This window comes from Castor canadensis, chromosome 12, assembly GCF_047511655.1.
Source record: "Castor canadensis chromosome 12, mCasCan1.hap1v2, whole genome shotgun sequence".
NCBI lineage: Eukaryota > Metazoa > Chordata > Mammalia > Rodentia > Castoridae > Castor > Castor canadensis.
Genome location: NC_133397.1, coordinates 12544243 through 12561388, shown reverse-complemented (window position 1 = coordinate 12561388; position 17146 = coordinate 12544243). Strand labels below are relative to the sequence as shown.

The window sequence follows — 17146 nt, the reverse complement described above, 5'->3', positions numbered from 1 at the left end:
CATCCATAGCACACAGCCCACTATGCCCCTAGATCGACAGCTCTCTTGGGGTAGGGAGAGGGAATGGATTAAACCCCATCTCAGGGACAGTCATTATCACCTTTCTGTTCCAATTTGTTGAAATGAAAGGTAATTATTCATGTTCTCTCACCACCATGATATCTCATCCATTTATTTATGCTGGCTCAGTTTCTCTCTCTTCATTGGGCATATTTATTGATTTTTTTTTTTAGGTTTTTTTATTAGAGGAGGTTCACAAATGGTATACACCATTTTTATTGATGTTAATGTGTTTAAACATGAATTAAATGTTACAGAGGAAGGCACATTATTAAGAAATGAAAATGTCTTAAGTTTATTTTATCACATTTGAAAATTACATAGCTTAATTTCAGAGTTCCATAATATTTTATATTACATTGGCGGGAAAGTCATTCATGAATCATTTATTTTTTTAATCCAGAATCCTTGTTGCCCTCCATGGTTAATGAAGAGTGTGCCCAGTTGTTTATGGCATGTTGCTTTGGTGGACTCACCTTTATCTTCATCTCCTTTGCCATTCCCTACTCCCATGTTAATACATTTTTTTCTGTGACTCTTCAGAATGCCTTTTTGTGATTCCCTGTTATTGCTCATGGTATTTACTTACAGCAATGATGGTTTTCCTCGTGAAAAATACTGCCAGCAAGATAAAATCACTGTTTTTCACAGGTCATGTGTCCCACAATCTTTAAAGTTTTGTATTCTTTTTCTCAGCTGTATCCATGGTAATATATGAAGCATTCTCAAGAGTGGGGTATATGTAGAAAAAGAAATTGGCATAAAGCAGGTTCTTAGCATTTACACATCTGAAATCCCAACTTCCAGCTATTTGTGACTGACCCTGAAGGTCCCTGACTTTGCTGAGGCACAGCATGAATTAGAGTCACAGATGCTATGGGGCTGTTGTGTGGGAGTATGTCACCCCACTAATGAGTGAACCTGGCTAACCCCCAGCTCCAAAACCTCAAATGTGACTATTCTCCCCCATGGTTGAGCCACTTTTGATAATGCCAGGAGCTTGATTTTTAGAATCAGATGACATTCAGTCACTTACCCTTTCTACACTCTGCTTTCCTCATCTGATTGGTGAGACTAAGATAGTACCTTCCTCAGAGGATTTGTGGAGAAAGCTAAAAGAGCTGGCGCATACTGAAACATAATAAGAAGCAGTTGGAGTTCAATGGAGCAGCTGCTTCTCCAGGTGGAAATTATAGCCCAAGAGGCACCTTCAGCAGCCTGGAGGTAGAGCTCAGACCCACCATGATCTGGAGACTCTGGAGAACAATAGTCTTAGGGATGTTCTGTGACCATCTGTCCAGGGTGCAGTGTGACCACCAGTGTGCAGGCCCAGCTGGCTATGATTCTGCCTGACTAGGATCTACAGAACCACAGTACTAGAGGATGCTGCAGGGGGAGCTCACACCATTCCCAGAACTGCAGGAGAGCAAAGACCACAAACTGCCCTGCTAACCTAGGCAACACTATCACTGCATCACTGATCCCTGCAAAGCTTGTGCCTTGTGTTCCCACTATAGACCCTGTAGCACCTTTAGATACCTGACACCTTGGGGCCAACAGGAGGGTGTGTGAAGACAGAAAGACTAAAGGAGTATTGGTGGACTGCTGTTGTTTTCCTGGCAACTACCACAGGGACCATGCCCCAGTGCATTGCCATCAATCCTAGTCCACAGGGAAAACAACTGTCCATGGTTGTGGCCTAGCTGTGAGCCCAGGCACATCCTGTTCATTCAAGGCCTCTGTCTGTGTGTTATGGGTTCTCATGATCTGACAAGTTTGAGCTGTGCAGGTGTTGAATGAAATGTTTTGTGGTTCTCTGTTTCTTTGGCCTTTCTTGAAGCTCTCCACATTCCTTTATGAATTTCCTAATAAACACTCCTTTGGCAATATGGTGGAGGAGATGCACAATGAACATAGTACAAGATCTAGTATTTAAATACAGAGTAGGCAGGTAAGCGTGGGGACATGTACCTATAATTTTGCACTTGGGAGGCAGAGGTAGGAGGATGGAGAATTCAAGGCCAGTCTGAGCTATATAGCGAGATTCTGTCTCAAAAAACCAAACCAACCAAAAAAAAAAAATCAGAGTATTTGGCCAATAACTGTTAGCTAAGAGATTTAAAAAAAAGAAAGCACTTAAGGGCGTCTGCATTCTCAGCTGCCCTTACCTGGCCATTTGCCATCTCTCCATTATGTCTCTTCAGAAGGGCATCCAAGTTACTTCATAAAACTCGTCATTAAAGCTAAGGTCAGACAAGTGTTGTGCTTAGTGTAAGCATGATAAATTGCTGAGAACGCTTGTTTACGAGTCACCAATAACTTACTGAGTATGCAGATGTGAGTGTTATGGAATTGTATACAAGTTTTTTAAAGTATAGTGTATAGTGAGTAAATTTGGAATACAGAGAAGGAAAAATACTCTTGCCCTCAAGAGAGACAAACAGATGAATAATTGCAGCAGTGCAGGACAAAAGACAATATGTAAATATTTATAAAGTGTAGTGGGAACATAGAGTGCTAACTTGGGATGGCCAGAGTTTCCTTCCCACAGGAGGTAGGGATTTTCAGTTCCTTTTTTAAGCTGTGTCTTAAAGGGCAGAGGCTACCCCATGTGCAGGCCTGGAGGTGTGAGTGAGTCTGCCTCCAGTGGCTGTTCCAGTAAATAAGGTAGCCACTAGCCACATGTGACTATTAAAATGAAGACAGAAGCAAAACGAAAAGTACAGTCCCTTAGATGTCCTAGCCACATCTGGTTGGTGGCTTGTGGCTCCTGTATTGGGCAGCCCTAATTAAGAGTGTTTCTGTCATGAACCATGCTGTCTGCATGCTCTGTGGGCCGTGGTGCTGCAGAAACCTGTGAAGAAGAAGTTACAGGTAGCAAGTCGGGACTCAGCCAGGCTAGAGTCTCAGTCACAGTTTATGTTTCATCCTCCCAAATACTTTCTGCAGCTTTTGTCATCCTAGCTGAAAAAAAAATCAACATTTCTCTTTGGCCCAGATGCTTGCTGAGACTTCGTGGGGTATGTGGGGGGGTGTCCATCAGGCATACATAGTGCTTTTCTGAATTAGAATTCATAATGCTTGCAGTATACATTTTTACAAACTGCTTCCCTGCTGTATGGATCATTGTGACACCAGTTTGCATAGCATAGCCATCCACTCTGAAATTTGAAGGCCTTGCTGATTTCCAGGAGCTGAGTAAAAACAAAAGATCTACAGTGCACGAATTCCAATGAGGACTTTCTCCTAGGCTTTAAATGGAGCTTCTTTGTGTCATCCTCATTTTATCTCTGCTTTATAATAATGTAAAGGAATATTTGAATTTTTCTTCTCTGATCTGCTACTGTTTGAGTAGCACAGGAGGAAGATCATCCTGTGGAGGACAGTGATCCTCCAGTCCTTTTTCAAAACACCCTGCTTTAGTGTAACGGGGTTGCATTTATTGTCTGCTCTGTGGTCCAAGTGTTCCGTTCTTTGTGTCCTAGCTAAAGTCAGGACACCAAAGGTAGTAAGCTCAGCAGGACAAAACAGCTTCAGTTTTTTTATTCTTTTATACTGTTATGTACATTATACTTTTGTTGGAAAGGATTATCATTTCTTAGTTTATTTAAAATTCTGTTCTCTGATGACAGGTTCATTCAGTATAATAAAAGGCTGAGAATAAACTTGGGGTACACTTGTAGATATCCACACATTTTTATTTTTCTGCACTACACATAGTTTTCATGAAGATAGACTATCTTGTGGCTCAAGTGCACAGCACTCGCCTAACAAAAACAGAGCCTGAGGTCCAACCCCCAGTACCTAAAATAAAAAAAGATAAAATATTTTGCATATTTCAAGGATGCAGCTCACTTTGATAGTAGAGTAGCATTTTAAAGATGTTTTAAAATACTTGCTGATCTCCTTTGTTTCAGTGGATGGTAACTAGGTATTAACAATATCAATATTATGTTAGCAATGAATAACTATTATTATTAAGCATTTACCATATACTCAATGTCTCTCTCCCTCTCCCTCTTTCCTGCCTTCCTACCTCCCTCCCCCTCCTATCCTCCCTCTCCTTTTCACACACACTTGCACACATACTAAATTTGCAAACCAGATATAGACAAGTACCTCCATTTGACTTGTGAGAAAGCTAGTGCTCTGAGAGTTTAGAAAGGTAAATTACAGCACTAGATCCATAAAATGAGTACCATCCAGCCACCAAAAGTGATGTTTGACAGCTTGGAAAGACATTCACAGTTTGCTATGAAGCAAGTGATGTGGATACCAAACCTATACCCAGTATGGTCCTGGTGGCCTTACACATGTGTGCACACCGTATGTTCATAGGCAAAAGTGGAAAGCTGCATCCAGAGAGGTGCTGCACAGGGATGACATGTGCTTCTGAGTCACACTGAGCTTGTGTCGCCCCTGTGGTTTCAGGGTGTAAAGGAGCTGTGCCTGCTGCTGCTTCACCAGTCCCTCCTGCTCCCATCCCTGAAGCTTCTCCTTGAGAGCCGAGATGAGAGCCTGCAAGCCATGGCCCTGCAGGAAATCTCAGCTGTCACTAAGGTATGCCTGGTTTACTGGTTTTGTTTGTTTCAAAGAAATGAATTAGCACTTTTACTCTTAAAACAGTAACTATGCTTAATTACTTTTATCTACAGTACTCTCTGACCACATTGGCTATCTCTCTTCTGTCCAAACAGTACATCTTTGTTAGTTTTACAAACATTTACTGTGCCACTTCCATGACCCAGACTGTTCAGCTGCTTAGGATATAAATATACATAACAAGTTTTTCCAGAGAAGGAGCATATTATCTCACGGCTCAGCAGACCAGTCTTCTTGCCTTGGATTTGAATCTAGGGAGCTCCTAGCATCAGACAGTTGTCCACCCCGGAGAGCATCTGGTTAGCTACTAATGAAAGGTGAGAAGCAGTTCCCAGCAGCATTCACTGACACCATCCGAAATCTTGCACTCATGTCTTCTGGCAGCTAAGCCACCATTGAAGTGACTTCCTAGCTTGAAGACCGATATGCTGAAGTCAAGTGTGGAGATTCCTCCCACAAAGTTGGTTGTGTTGTTATGATTGAGGAAGAAACTTTCAAAGTTGAGAAATTTATTATTAGGTAGCTGAAGGTTGTGTTTGAACAACCCATGTTGTGTGATACTTCCTGAAACCCTTTTGTTCAGAGATCATTCTTGGAATTGTGTGTGTATTTTATGTACACATATACACATACGTGTAATTTTACTATGTATGTTTGTTTATATTTTTTTTAAACAAAAACGTGGCAGGATGTCTTCTGGGAACCAGAGAGGAAAGAGAATTCTAGAGCAAATGTGTGCTCACTGCAGAAGACAGTGAAGAGATGATGAAATATACTGCTGGTTTAAAAAAAAAATGTTACAGATAAAGTTTTGTGTGAAGACCCAGAAAGTAGAACATAATTGTGTTTGGAAACAGGCATTGTGAACAAAAGGAGAAAACTCAGATGCCTGAAGTCACTTTGCTGTGTTTTTAAGATACTGTGAAAGTGTCTACAGAGGCTTTGAATCCCACCCCCCGCCCCCATGATCACTCACTGTGATATTTCCAAAGGCACGACCCTTTGGGAACTGAACTGAAGTGTTGAGGGAACTTGTCTCTTGGTCATTCCCTGCCTATCTGTGCTAAAATAAAAGTTGTGTGACTTTGGAACTTCATCTGTAATTGATAATTACAGTGAGTTTTTTTTTTTCCTTAGTCTGTTTTTTCTTATAAATCAAAAAAAATTGAGAAGGGCAAACTGAAGAAAACTGGGCTGCTGTCTTCAGTGTGTTTTTCCCTCCCCTCCACCATACACTATTAGTCTCTGTTTAGGCATTCTCTCTGGGGCTCTTGGAGAACAAAACAGTAGTGAATTATACATGACACTTCTCTTTTCATCCTACGTGGAGCTCTCCTGATGTACTCATGATTATGATTCCACAGGCGAGTGTGTATCAGTTTTCATTTTAAAGATTCTTTATGTCAAATGCATCTGTCAGAACTGCAACTAGAACAGGGATCCCGAACTGTTAACCAACCTTCTACCCATAACCCCCCACATACACACACACACAGTGGTTACAAAATAAGAAAGTACATAGGAACACTGCAACACACAAGTAGTTTTTAACTGGCATTAATAGACCTTCATAAGATTGTCATCTGAAAGGGCCATGTGCCACATCAGGCAAAGAATGTGGTTTTAAAACTGCTCTGCACACTGTGGATGGTTTGCCTGGGGGTGGATGATAGCACAAAACCTCTTCGCCCAATGAGGGCAAAAATCAAAGCTGCAGGTATAAATTGTTTGATGTCTCACTTACCTACCATTGAGACCCTGACTTACAGGAATTCCATAATGAGACTTAGCTGTAATTTGTCTAAACTAACTTCATTGTTCACATTAGGCTGTTCTGTCTGTGCCCTTAAAATGGTTTCAACAAAAGGCTGAGTTGCTTTAGACCTTTTACATCCTTCAAAGACCTAAAGTTTTGCAGCTTCCCATTTTTTAATGGTTTTTAGCTTTTTATTTTAAGATCATTTTGAATTCACATTCAGTTGTAAGAAGTAAACAGATCTCTTATGCTCTTCACCCAGTTTCCCCCAATAGTAAAATCTTGCATGACTATGGTATAATATTATAACCAAGATATTGACATTAATATAGTATATTGACCTTTTTTAGATTTCTCCAGTTTTCCACACACTCTTGTGTGTGTGTGTGTGTGTGTGTCTACTTCTATGTGATTTTGTGCATATTGATGTCTGTGTCCATCACTATTCAAGATCTATAACAGTTCCATTGCAAGTCTCCCTTATAGTGTCCATTATAGCCTGAGCCACCTTCACCTGCCTTGCCTATCAAGCATCCCCTGGCAACTGCTAATCTGTTCTTCATCTCTGAAGTTTTGTCATTTTAAGAATGCTATAGAAATGAAACGGGAAATTATTATAGTTTATCATTAGTCTTTCAACACCAGTAAAGGGTCATTATGATTATAAATTTGGCTGGATTATGAAGCACCTAGGAAATTAGTAAAGCACAGCCCTGGGTGTATCTGTGAGGGCATTTCCAGTGACAGTTAGATTGTGAGGGCCCAGACCTAATGAGTGATTTAGTCCATAGATAGATTAAAGATTTCAATAGACTATTAGGAGGTAGTGAGACTGTTGATGATGGGTCCTGGCTGGAGGAATTAGATCACTGTGTGGAGTGTCTTTGGGGGCTATATCTTGCCCTGGCTCCTTCCTGCCTCTGCTCCCTTCTGCTTCTTATCTACCATGATGTAAACTGCTCTGCCACACCCTACCCTGCCATGAGGAACTGAAACCATGAGCAAAATCAGTCTTTTTCCCTTAAGGTGTTTCTGATAAGCATTCCATCACAGTGATAAGAAAAGTAACTAATGCAGTCATGTTACACTTTTCTAAAAGAACAACATAAGGGGGCATTTTTGCAGGATTCCTGGCTAGCTATTTTTAAATCATCCTTGGTAATGTAATGAAAAATATAAAACTTTTGCTTTCTTTTTTGGCTTTTATTTTCACATTCACTCTACCCATTAATAGGGAGCTGGAGTTCATCAATAACTTTAGTTTCCCCCTTATTGGCTGTTGATGGTACTTCCTGTTGACATTAAAAGAAACAACATCTGTTGAAGGGACTCCTCTGGTAGCAATCGGTCCTACAGTGTGCAGATCCAAGAGGAAAACACACCCACTTGTTTGCTGATCGTGTGTGTTATTTCGCTGTTCATTACCAGATGCTGACGGCTTTATAGGTGTTTGCAGTTGCAAGGATGATGTTTAAGTGCTGGTGGCAGAGGTTGTACTGGCTTTTCCTCCAATAGTAGGACTCATTTCTTCCTCTAAGTGCTTCTGAAACTGCTCACCTCTGGTGGTTAGCATGTAACCATTTACAGATGGCCAACAGCCTCTTTGCTGGGCCAAAAATACAAAGTCTTTCCTTGAGATAATAGTGTGTAGTTAAAGCCCTGTGTGGTACAGATTTCTGTATTACCTGTATCAGTCTCAGTGAGATTGAGAGCTCACCTTCAAAACCTTGCTCTTTCCAAAGAGGCTACTCATGCTCATATGTTTGAATTTCCTCTAAAATATTTCTGTTCAGGTGGAACAGAAATTGACTCATTTCATCAAAGTAAGCAGCTGAATATTTATAATAATTTTGCATACTGAAAATGGTCTCATTTCATGATTCCAGATGTGTGTTAGCTTTTATACTTCATTGCTTCTTCTTCTATGGTGCTGCTCAATGCCTCTGCTCCCACCTCAAGTCCCAGGGGTTCTGGATTCCTACCATATCTAGTAAAGGAGTAATTCATGGGGTTGTGGTCAGAAAGGAAGTGTTTCTGACCTTAGCACCTCGTTAAGGGTCTGTCGCTGAGCTAATGATAACTACCATCTTTGAAGTCCTGCTTCTTGGCCAGGTGTTATAATAAGCATATTCTTTATCTTCATAATTACCCTTTCTTCACTTTATCTTCTTAATAATCCTGTAGGGAAATACTGTTCTAGCTTCACAGATGGAAATACTGAGACTCAGAGGTCACACAGCTAATAATGCAGCCAGACCGAGCATTCAAAAGCATACTTGCGTTACTCTCTTTCTTGTTGCTGTTACTTGAGAGAAACAACGTAAAAAGAGGGAAGATTTGGTTTGGCTCACAGTTTCAGAGGTTCCGGTCCATGGTCAGTTGGCTCCATTGTTTCTGGCCTGTGGTGAGGCAGCACATCATGGCAGGGAGTCTGAGGTAGTACTTAGTTGCTCACCCTCATGGTGGCTGGGAAGCAAAGAAAGAGAAGAGGGCAGGGTCAAGATACATCTTTCCAGGGCACATCCCCAGTGACCTACTTCCTCCACTGAGGCCCACCCACCTCCCACTTTCACCATCTCCCACTAATGCCATCACGTGAAACCGTCAAGGCGTTAACCCACTGTTTAGGTCAGGAGCCCTCAAGACTCAATCATTTCTCCAAAGTCCACACACTGGCAACCAAGCCTCAGTACATGAGCTTATGGGAGACATTTGGTATTCAAACCATAACAATATTCAACTCTGCTGCTGCTTTTACTGTAACTAGGAAAGCTGTATTACATTGGAAATAAAATTGTGGAAAGCACCATGAAGCATGTAACATTATCACTGAAAAACACTGGTCCAACAGCTTACTCAATTGGGCTTCCTCTTTAAACCCACTCACTCCTGTAGGCTGTGTCTGAGCACTGCTGGGGACAGGGACTCTGTTCCATTTTGGGTAGAGCTCACAGCACAAGAGTGCCTGCTAAATGCAACCTGCACCACTTCATCTTAAGTGCATGGACCTTTGTCCTGCCCTGAGGAGTTTCTGAGAATCAGTAAGGCCTTTCTTACCATAGCAATCCTTCACGGGTTTAATGAGTGTGATTCTACACCCCCTCCCCTGCCCTGTTACGCTTACCATGAAGGCCCCAGAACCTAGAATCATTATTTACAGTGTCCAGGTTGGAGGAAGAAACTTAAAGATGCTCAGAGAAGCCTGTGTAGACTGACATGTTTATATAAAACCAAGAAACTTCCTTTCTTTTTCCACCTTTTAACTCTATCCAGTTTTCCAACTAGTTTCTCCCTGGTGGGAGTCTCTTCCATACTAGAACGTACACCCTCAGTATTGCCTCCCTCATCTACCTCAGGCAACACACTTTCCTTCTTGCCTGGTGTACTATGATAGCAGGAAGAGTGGGTTGGGGTCTTAACACCTTCTCTGGTGTCTGCAAAGTCCTTTTTTGAGTATAAACATTAGTGTCAGTTGATTTTCTTCTAAGCATATCAAAACCAAGTTGGCTTAAGTGATTCAAGTGATGCAGAGAACCAAGAGAGGCCTTTCCTGTGTGTCTTACAGATACATACCACTTGGTACTGAACTGACCTTTCATTTTCAACCACTGTTCTTTCAGCTGTTTGGATACGAAGCTCTTTTCTCAGAATTTTGGGCATGTCTACTCCTTTCTGTCATTTTAACATACTAAGTGCTGATTTCGTCTTAATGAAGGGGGCTCTGCAGCAGCATCTCACAGGGATATCCACTGATCCCTCCAGTGGCAGGCAGTTGGCTCACTTCTTGGGTGAACCTGTTCCACTTTCGAACAGTTCTGGTGGTTGGTGACCAGTTTGGTGTGAACAGACACATTGAGAACCTGCTATATAACAGGGTGCTGTGTGCAGAGTGAAAACATTTGTAAAGATGAAAAAAATCATCATTCCTGTGTTTAAAGGAATTATCTCATGGAAAGACTGACATAAGAAATAGCAAGGTAGAGAGGAGGTTGACACACGTGTGGAACTAGTGAGACATGGGGCCCCAAAGACCAACTTTTGGTTGTGGTCACAGATATGATCAAGCTTGGATTTTTGAAGATTCTCTCTCTTGTTAGATCATAAATCTGATGATTTGTCCTACGTTTGGTTTCACAAGAGGTTTAGTGTAGATGCCATTTCAGAAGTAGAACTGACAGTATGCCAAGAATATGGGATTTGACACATTAAAGTCAGTATAAAATGCAGCAGATATCTGGGGCACGCTCTTATTCCAAGTGTATACTGTGTTGCTTTTTTTTTTTTTTTTTTTTTTGGTGCTGGTAATTGGAATTGAACTCAGGGCCTCACACTTATTAGGTGAGCAGTTTACCACTGGAGTCACACCCTAGTCCTTTTGCTTTTAGTTTCTTTTTCAGATAGGGTCTCATTCTTTTTGTCTGGGTTGGCCTGGGACCACAGTGGTGTGGCTTCATGCCTGGTTTATAGTTGATTTTTCTTTTTTTTTTTTTTTTTTTTTTTTTTGATGACCTTGACTTTTTTTTTATTGTTTTATTATTCATATGTGCATACAAGGCTTGGGTATAGTTAATATTTTTAATAACTTTTATTAAGTGATAGTATATATAAAAAGACAAATATTCTTCCCTAAAGTAAGCAGTGAAATAACATTAAATAATCTTCTTTAAAGTAATTGAAATGAGGTCCTGCATATATTATGCTACTGGAATTTCAGCTTACCTCATTACTGTAATTACTCTTAGCTTGATGCAAATCCATAAAATCAAAGATTTTAATTCAGAGAAGGTTCATTACCTATTGTTGAAAGAGGAATTAAGCAGATAACATTTTAATGGGTTGGAAGACAATAGTGCTTTGTGCTTTAACAGATTTCTTTCCCAAGATCTGCAAAGTTTCATTTATTCTCAAAAACTAATCATTAACACACACAAAAAAACCATCTCTGAAAGAGATAGCGAGCATTTTACTTATCTTGTGATAAATATAAGGGAGTCCCTCCCCTTCTAGAAAATCCTTTATTCCAGATCTGTTTGAGTATAATAGCTTCAGCAATTTACTGAGCTTGGACTTTTCACCAGGCTTTGTGCTAGGCACTTAAAAGCTTTTATTGTCTCCCAGCCTGGCAGACCGTTTGTGTTTTTGATGTGGAAACTGGAGCTTAGAGACTGTCCTTAGCAAGGTCACTCAACTGTTCAGTGAAGGAACTAGGATTGGAAATTGGTCTTTAACCCAAAAGGCCATCTTCTTTTCATACCACCAGTCTGTCTCTCACTCTAATTCAAAGTTGCTGGTAAGGGAAATTAAAGCAACTCCCCCTTCTACACTGGACTCATGTTCACTTCAAACTGCCAAATTGCGTCCCAGGATTACAGAATATGTTTTCTCCTTAATACACCAATTAAGCCAAAGCCAGGGATGTTGTGACTTTTCCAAGACCATATACCAAAGTCAATTCCTGGTCAATTTAAGAGTCTTAAACATTTGGTAAAAATCAGAAATGTGTGTGTGTTCCTTCAAAGAATTAAAACTTAAGTTTGAAAGCAACAGAACAAACCATAAAGCAATAGATCCTTTTGTAACAATCTGAAAATATAAAACTGCTCTGTAACAAAATACAACTCAAATGGAATTGTAAATGACACACAGAATGTTCATTATAACTAACACCAGGGTTAATATTTAAGTCACACAACTCCCTCACATATAAAAGGAACATGTACCAACTTCACTAAATGAGCATATTTCCCCAACAAAAAAACCAAAAGTGATAGGAAATATATGGGGAAAAATTCATTCTCTCAAATGAAAAAATTCAAAATAAAGTAGCCATCAAAGCCAGCCTGGGCTAGATTGTGAGTTCCAGGCCAGTCTGAGTTACACAGTGAGACCTTGTTCCAAAACAGAGAAAAGGGTACAGAAGGATGGAGGGAAGAAAAGGAGGAAAGAAAGGAAGGAAAGAAAGGAAGCAGCCATGAGGTACCATTATTTATCTCCTAAAAAAATTTGCAAATGATTTTCCTTTTCTAAATATGATATGCTGAGCAGCTTGTGGTAGCAGTGGCACTTTGACACTGCTGTCAGCAACGTTGCCTGGCAGTTTGCCCTCCTTACGTGGTTGCAGTTGAGTTCATGTTCAGAGTCAGAAAAGAGTTCAGGTACTTTGCCCCAGGTACTATAGTAGTTTGCTAGGGCTGTCTTAACAGGGTTCCATAAACTGAGTGATTTTAATGACAGATCTTTATTTTCTTTCAAAATTCTGAAGACTGGAAGTCCAATACCAGGGTTGGTTTCTTCTGAGGCCTCTTGCCTTGGCTCATAGACCTTTATCTTCTCCCTGTGTTGTCTCGTGGTTGACCTTAATTATATGTGTGTGTCTTGATATTCTGTTCTTATAAAGACACCAGTTATAGTGGGTTAGAAATCATCCTGGTAACCTCATTTAACCTTTATTGCCTCTTTAAAGGCCCTGTCTCCAAATACAGTCAAGTTCTGAGGTATTGGGAGTTAAGACTTCAACATAGGAATTTTTTTTTGTTGGGAGTGACACAGTTCAGTTCACAATACCCCAAAATGTCTCTCCTGATAATTTATCGTGTGGAAATAATTCAAATAAAGAAGAAAGTTGTGCATAAAAAACATTCATTGTAGCATTTCAATAATCTGAAACAATTACTAATAGGTGAAATTTTATAGCACATGTTAAGTAACTGGTAACATCCATTAAATAGACTATTTTTGAGCCATTACAAAATGTAAGAATAAAACTATATAAAAATATTCTTAGCATATATTGAGAATACAAATACCACATGATCCATTGTGGAAAACATCTCTGCAAATGGATGGTTGCTAGAGAGCACAAGAAGGCAATGTCATTCTCTCATGGTGGTCTAGATTTGGATGACTTCTATCTTTTGTCAAACTACATTCATGTTTTTCTTTTTTTCTAAAGTGGTTAAAATGCATAATGGATGGTAAAAACAGAACCAGGCATCTGTGGTAATAGTACCAGATTTTTAGTACCTTTAGTTAGAATTTTAGTCAAAAACAAGGAAAGTAAAGAAAACTTCAGGCCAAATAAATCCAGCAGCTGAGCAGTGAGGTGATTATGTCAAGTGCCTGCCAATGCTATGGGACACCTGGCACTTGGCTGTGCTGAGGGAAGGGCACCTGGCCTTGGTGCCCTGGCAACAGGTGGCCTGGTGTGTGGAGAGGACTGTCCTGGCTCCAGCCTGGGGCTGTCCATTTTTCTCTGACCCTCAGACTCTACTTTCCTACTTTCAAATGCAGTTGTTGGAATCGGTCACACAAAACCCATTTCTTCCTTAATTCTTTCATTCTGTTTTATTCCAGATATATTCACAGTAATGGTCGCTAGTGTTCTTCTTGCAAATAACAATTATAAAGTATATTCTGTCCATTTTGCACTTCCTGCAATAAACCGAACCAGGCAGAAAAATAGAGTAGTTGTTTATTAGAAGCTGAACCAAAATTTACCCACAAACCTTTCCCTGACCACTGCCCAAGCTCACTGTGGTCATTTCCATGACTGCAGCCTTCAGCTTTCTCAGCCCAAACTGTGAACAGCAAGCTTTTGGAGAAGAGGCAGCTTGTCCTTCCCCTGCCCATCCCTGCTTGCTCCCTGCCAGGATTTGGGCAGCTCATAGAAAGCTGGGTCCATCCCACCAGAAACAGACTTGAAGGATGTCACAGACCAGGAGGGGAGTGAGAAGAGCAGCCATGCTGGTGTTGACAGACCTGTCTCTTCCTTTAGCTAGTGGGATCTATGGCTCCCTTCCATGGAGTCTGTCAGGGCCCCAGAGGAGGGTCGTGAGTAAACCAAAAGAAAAACAAAGGTGTCCCAGCCTTGAAAACTTATTCAGCGACACAAAGAAAGAAGTACCTTGAGGTGTTTAGACCTGAGCCTTTTATCCATGGATTTCATCAAGCAGTTGCCTGTGGCATCCTAGCACATATCCTGTGCTCTCCTAGAGGCATAGATTGAAGAATTCTTTATTTTTAAGGTTGAACCAGAATAACAGTAAACTAGATGCCCTCCGGTTGTGTACATGTCTTTGAGTGAGTGAATGCTCACATATGCACACACACGGGCAGCAGCATAGAGTGAAACAGTGTGGTCTGGAGTGATTCATACATTCTTGTACTTAATCCACAAATCTTGGCTCTCTCCTTGCCAGTGGTCAACCACTCTGGGAATGGGGTGCAGGGGTGAATAAAGACAATGAGATCTTCACCCTTGAGGAGCTCGTGTTCTGAGGGGAACAGAGTAAACAAGAAACTCATCAGAGATGAGCTCCTAGTCCTGCTCTATCACACAGTAGCCACATGCCATTCATTTATTAAATGAGGTTAGAATTGAATGACATTCACCTGTTAAATGAGGCTGAGAGGTGACATGCCTGTGGGGTCTAAGATGTGAAGGTGTGCAGTCTACCCCATAGTGGCAAGGCAGCAGCTGTGTGGGATTTAAGATTCATGTTTTTAGTTGTAGAAACGATGGAGGAAAGCTCTTCACAGCTCCCAGGAAGCTCTGCAGAGCTTGGTGGAAGCTCTTGTGGCCCTGTAAGCAGGAAAGCTAGTCTCATGCACCATTTGCTTTTCCTGCCACATGGCCTCCAGAAGCAATCAAAGCAATCCCAAGTGGAATCCAGTTAAGTATCTTCCTTGGTCAAATGTGGGTGAGTAGTATGTGCAAGAGTCATGAAGGTCACCCTAGGTAGGCAGAGACACTTCTTGATGCTAGCATGTAGCTCTTGTGGGAGAGCTACTGAGACAGGGTCTTTATCATATACTTGTGGCATTTACAAAACTATGACAGAGTTTAGTAATGTAGGTTCATTCAGCATTTTAATGACCATCAACTATGGGATGCTGACACAGGAAGACAATAAAACCCTCATACCCTCAAGACTTTCCCATCTGACAGGAGAGGCAGACATAGAAGTCACCATAGTGCAGTGTGAAGTTGTGTGCGTCCAGTGCCTAGGGGGCATGGAAGAAGGAGCAATGAGTTTGTCCAAGAGAGCTAAAGAAAATCCCATCAAGAAAGTGGCATTGAAGGTGACATTTATGTTGGGTTTTAAGTAATTCCTAGGTTGTAGGGAAAAAAGACACCATCATCAGTGGCAATATAACTTTTGTCCTCGGTCCTTCTCTTGTTTTAAATCCTGCAGCCAGGAGACACAGTTGACCTCATCTTCAGTCACCTGTTTGTCACAGAATATGCACAAAGAGTACATTGTATACAGTTTTATAATATAGTTCTAAACAATAGTTAACTGGAATGCCACATCAGTTTTGGGTTTTCAGTAATCAAAAGTATTAAATGTGTACAGTGACATTAAGGAGAATCTGTCCTGAAGTTATTTCATGACACCTAATATAAGTGAGAATTTCTAATATGTGATCAGTGTTAATGTGATGCCTTACAAAAATGTAGATACTAATATAAAACAGAAAAATATAAACTAAATATGAAAGCCATGGGAAACCATATGTAAACTAAAAAGGTTAGACCAGGAAGAAAGATAGGACAGAGAATGTGCAAGCCAGAAGAGCCTCTAAATGTTTTTAAAAGGGTGATATGGGTGCTGAGTTTCTTAGAGGCTTAAGCGAGAATAATTTAAACCCCACTGTTGGTCATTCTGCTTATTATGTCAGTGGGGTTTCTGGACTTTTCTTTTCTCCCCTGAGCAAAAAAAAAAAGGTTTTCCTATTCTGAAAAGTTCCCATCCCCTCCATGGATCTGCCTTCAAGAGAGAACTGGGGGTTACAGAGTATAGACCATGATGAAAGGACAGGTAGATGATAAGTGTGGTTGTTAAGAGCACAGACCTTGAAGTCAAGAATGACCTAAATTCGAGTTTCAGCTCTACAACTGACTGAGATGTTCAGCAGAGTTCTTGCACATCATTTCCTTATGTGTAAAATTGAGAGGCAAAAGTGCCAGTTTCACAGGTTGAATTGGGAGGGCTCAATGAAGTAACGATGTCCTTGTACAGTGCTGAGCACGTCTGGTGCTTGATATGTGGTGACTGGAGCAACGATTAAAGCAGCATCTTGGTACATGGCAGTGTCTCCTTATGCTAAAGGAAACTAAGTCTGCTGCCCAGTGTCTGTGGCCTCAGGTATACACGTCTACCCAGGCACTTCTTGGAGCAGCTGCTGTTAAACTGGGCAAAGGTAGGTTTGATGATGAAGGCCAAGAGGCTAAGCATAATAGCCCGCTAGGGGGCAGTGACCCTGGGGAAAGGAGGACAAAGCGCCCACTCATGTTTTTCCTGTCTTCTTTCTTGAAGGTGAATGATGCCAACTGTGACCAGGAACTTCTTTCCTTGCTCCTGGATGCCAGGCTGCTGGTGAAGTGTATCTCCACTCCCTTCTATCCGCACATCATTGGCCACCTCTTGGCCAGTGTCCAGCAAGGGCGCTGGGATGTGAAGGAAGTAGTTCAACACCTGCGGGAGGCTGGCCATGAAGCTGAAGCTGGGTCACTCCTCCTGGCCATGCAGGGAACTCACCGCGCCTTGAGAACTTTCAGCACAGCCCTCAGCGCAGCACAGCACTGGGTGTGAGCATACCCACCTGAGGCTCTGCTCCCACAGAATCGAGTATCAGAGCTGCTATGTGCTGCTCCCAGAAGTGGTGATTGTCCTCAGAGCTTCCAATAAGTGGCAAATAAAGCTGTATGTAAATGATGAACAGCCT

At 41.3% G+C, this 17146-nt stretch overlaps 1 protein-coding gene across 1 annotated transcript in view; it reads left to right on the top strand.

The window, feature by feature from the left end:
• The window catches only part of Nbas (NBAS subunit of NRZ tethering complex), a 361792-nt gene extending 344650 nt beyond the window's left edge, over positions 1–17142 (top strand). The window contains exons 51-52 of the mRNA XM_020168280.2: positions 4492–4620; positions 16738–17142. Of these exons, the coding sequence (XP_020023869.2) occupies positions 4492–4620; positions 16738–17013 (405 nt within the window). The 3' untranslated portion in view covers positions 17014–17142. The remainder of the gene's footprint in view (positions 1–4491; positions 4621–16737) is intronic.
• Positions 17143–17146: the final 4 nt, after the last annotated feature.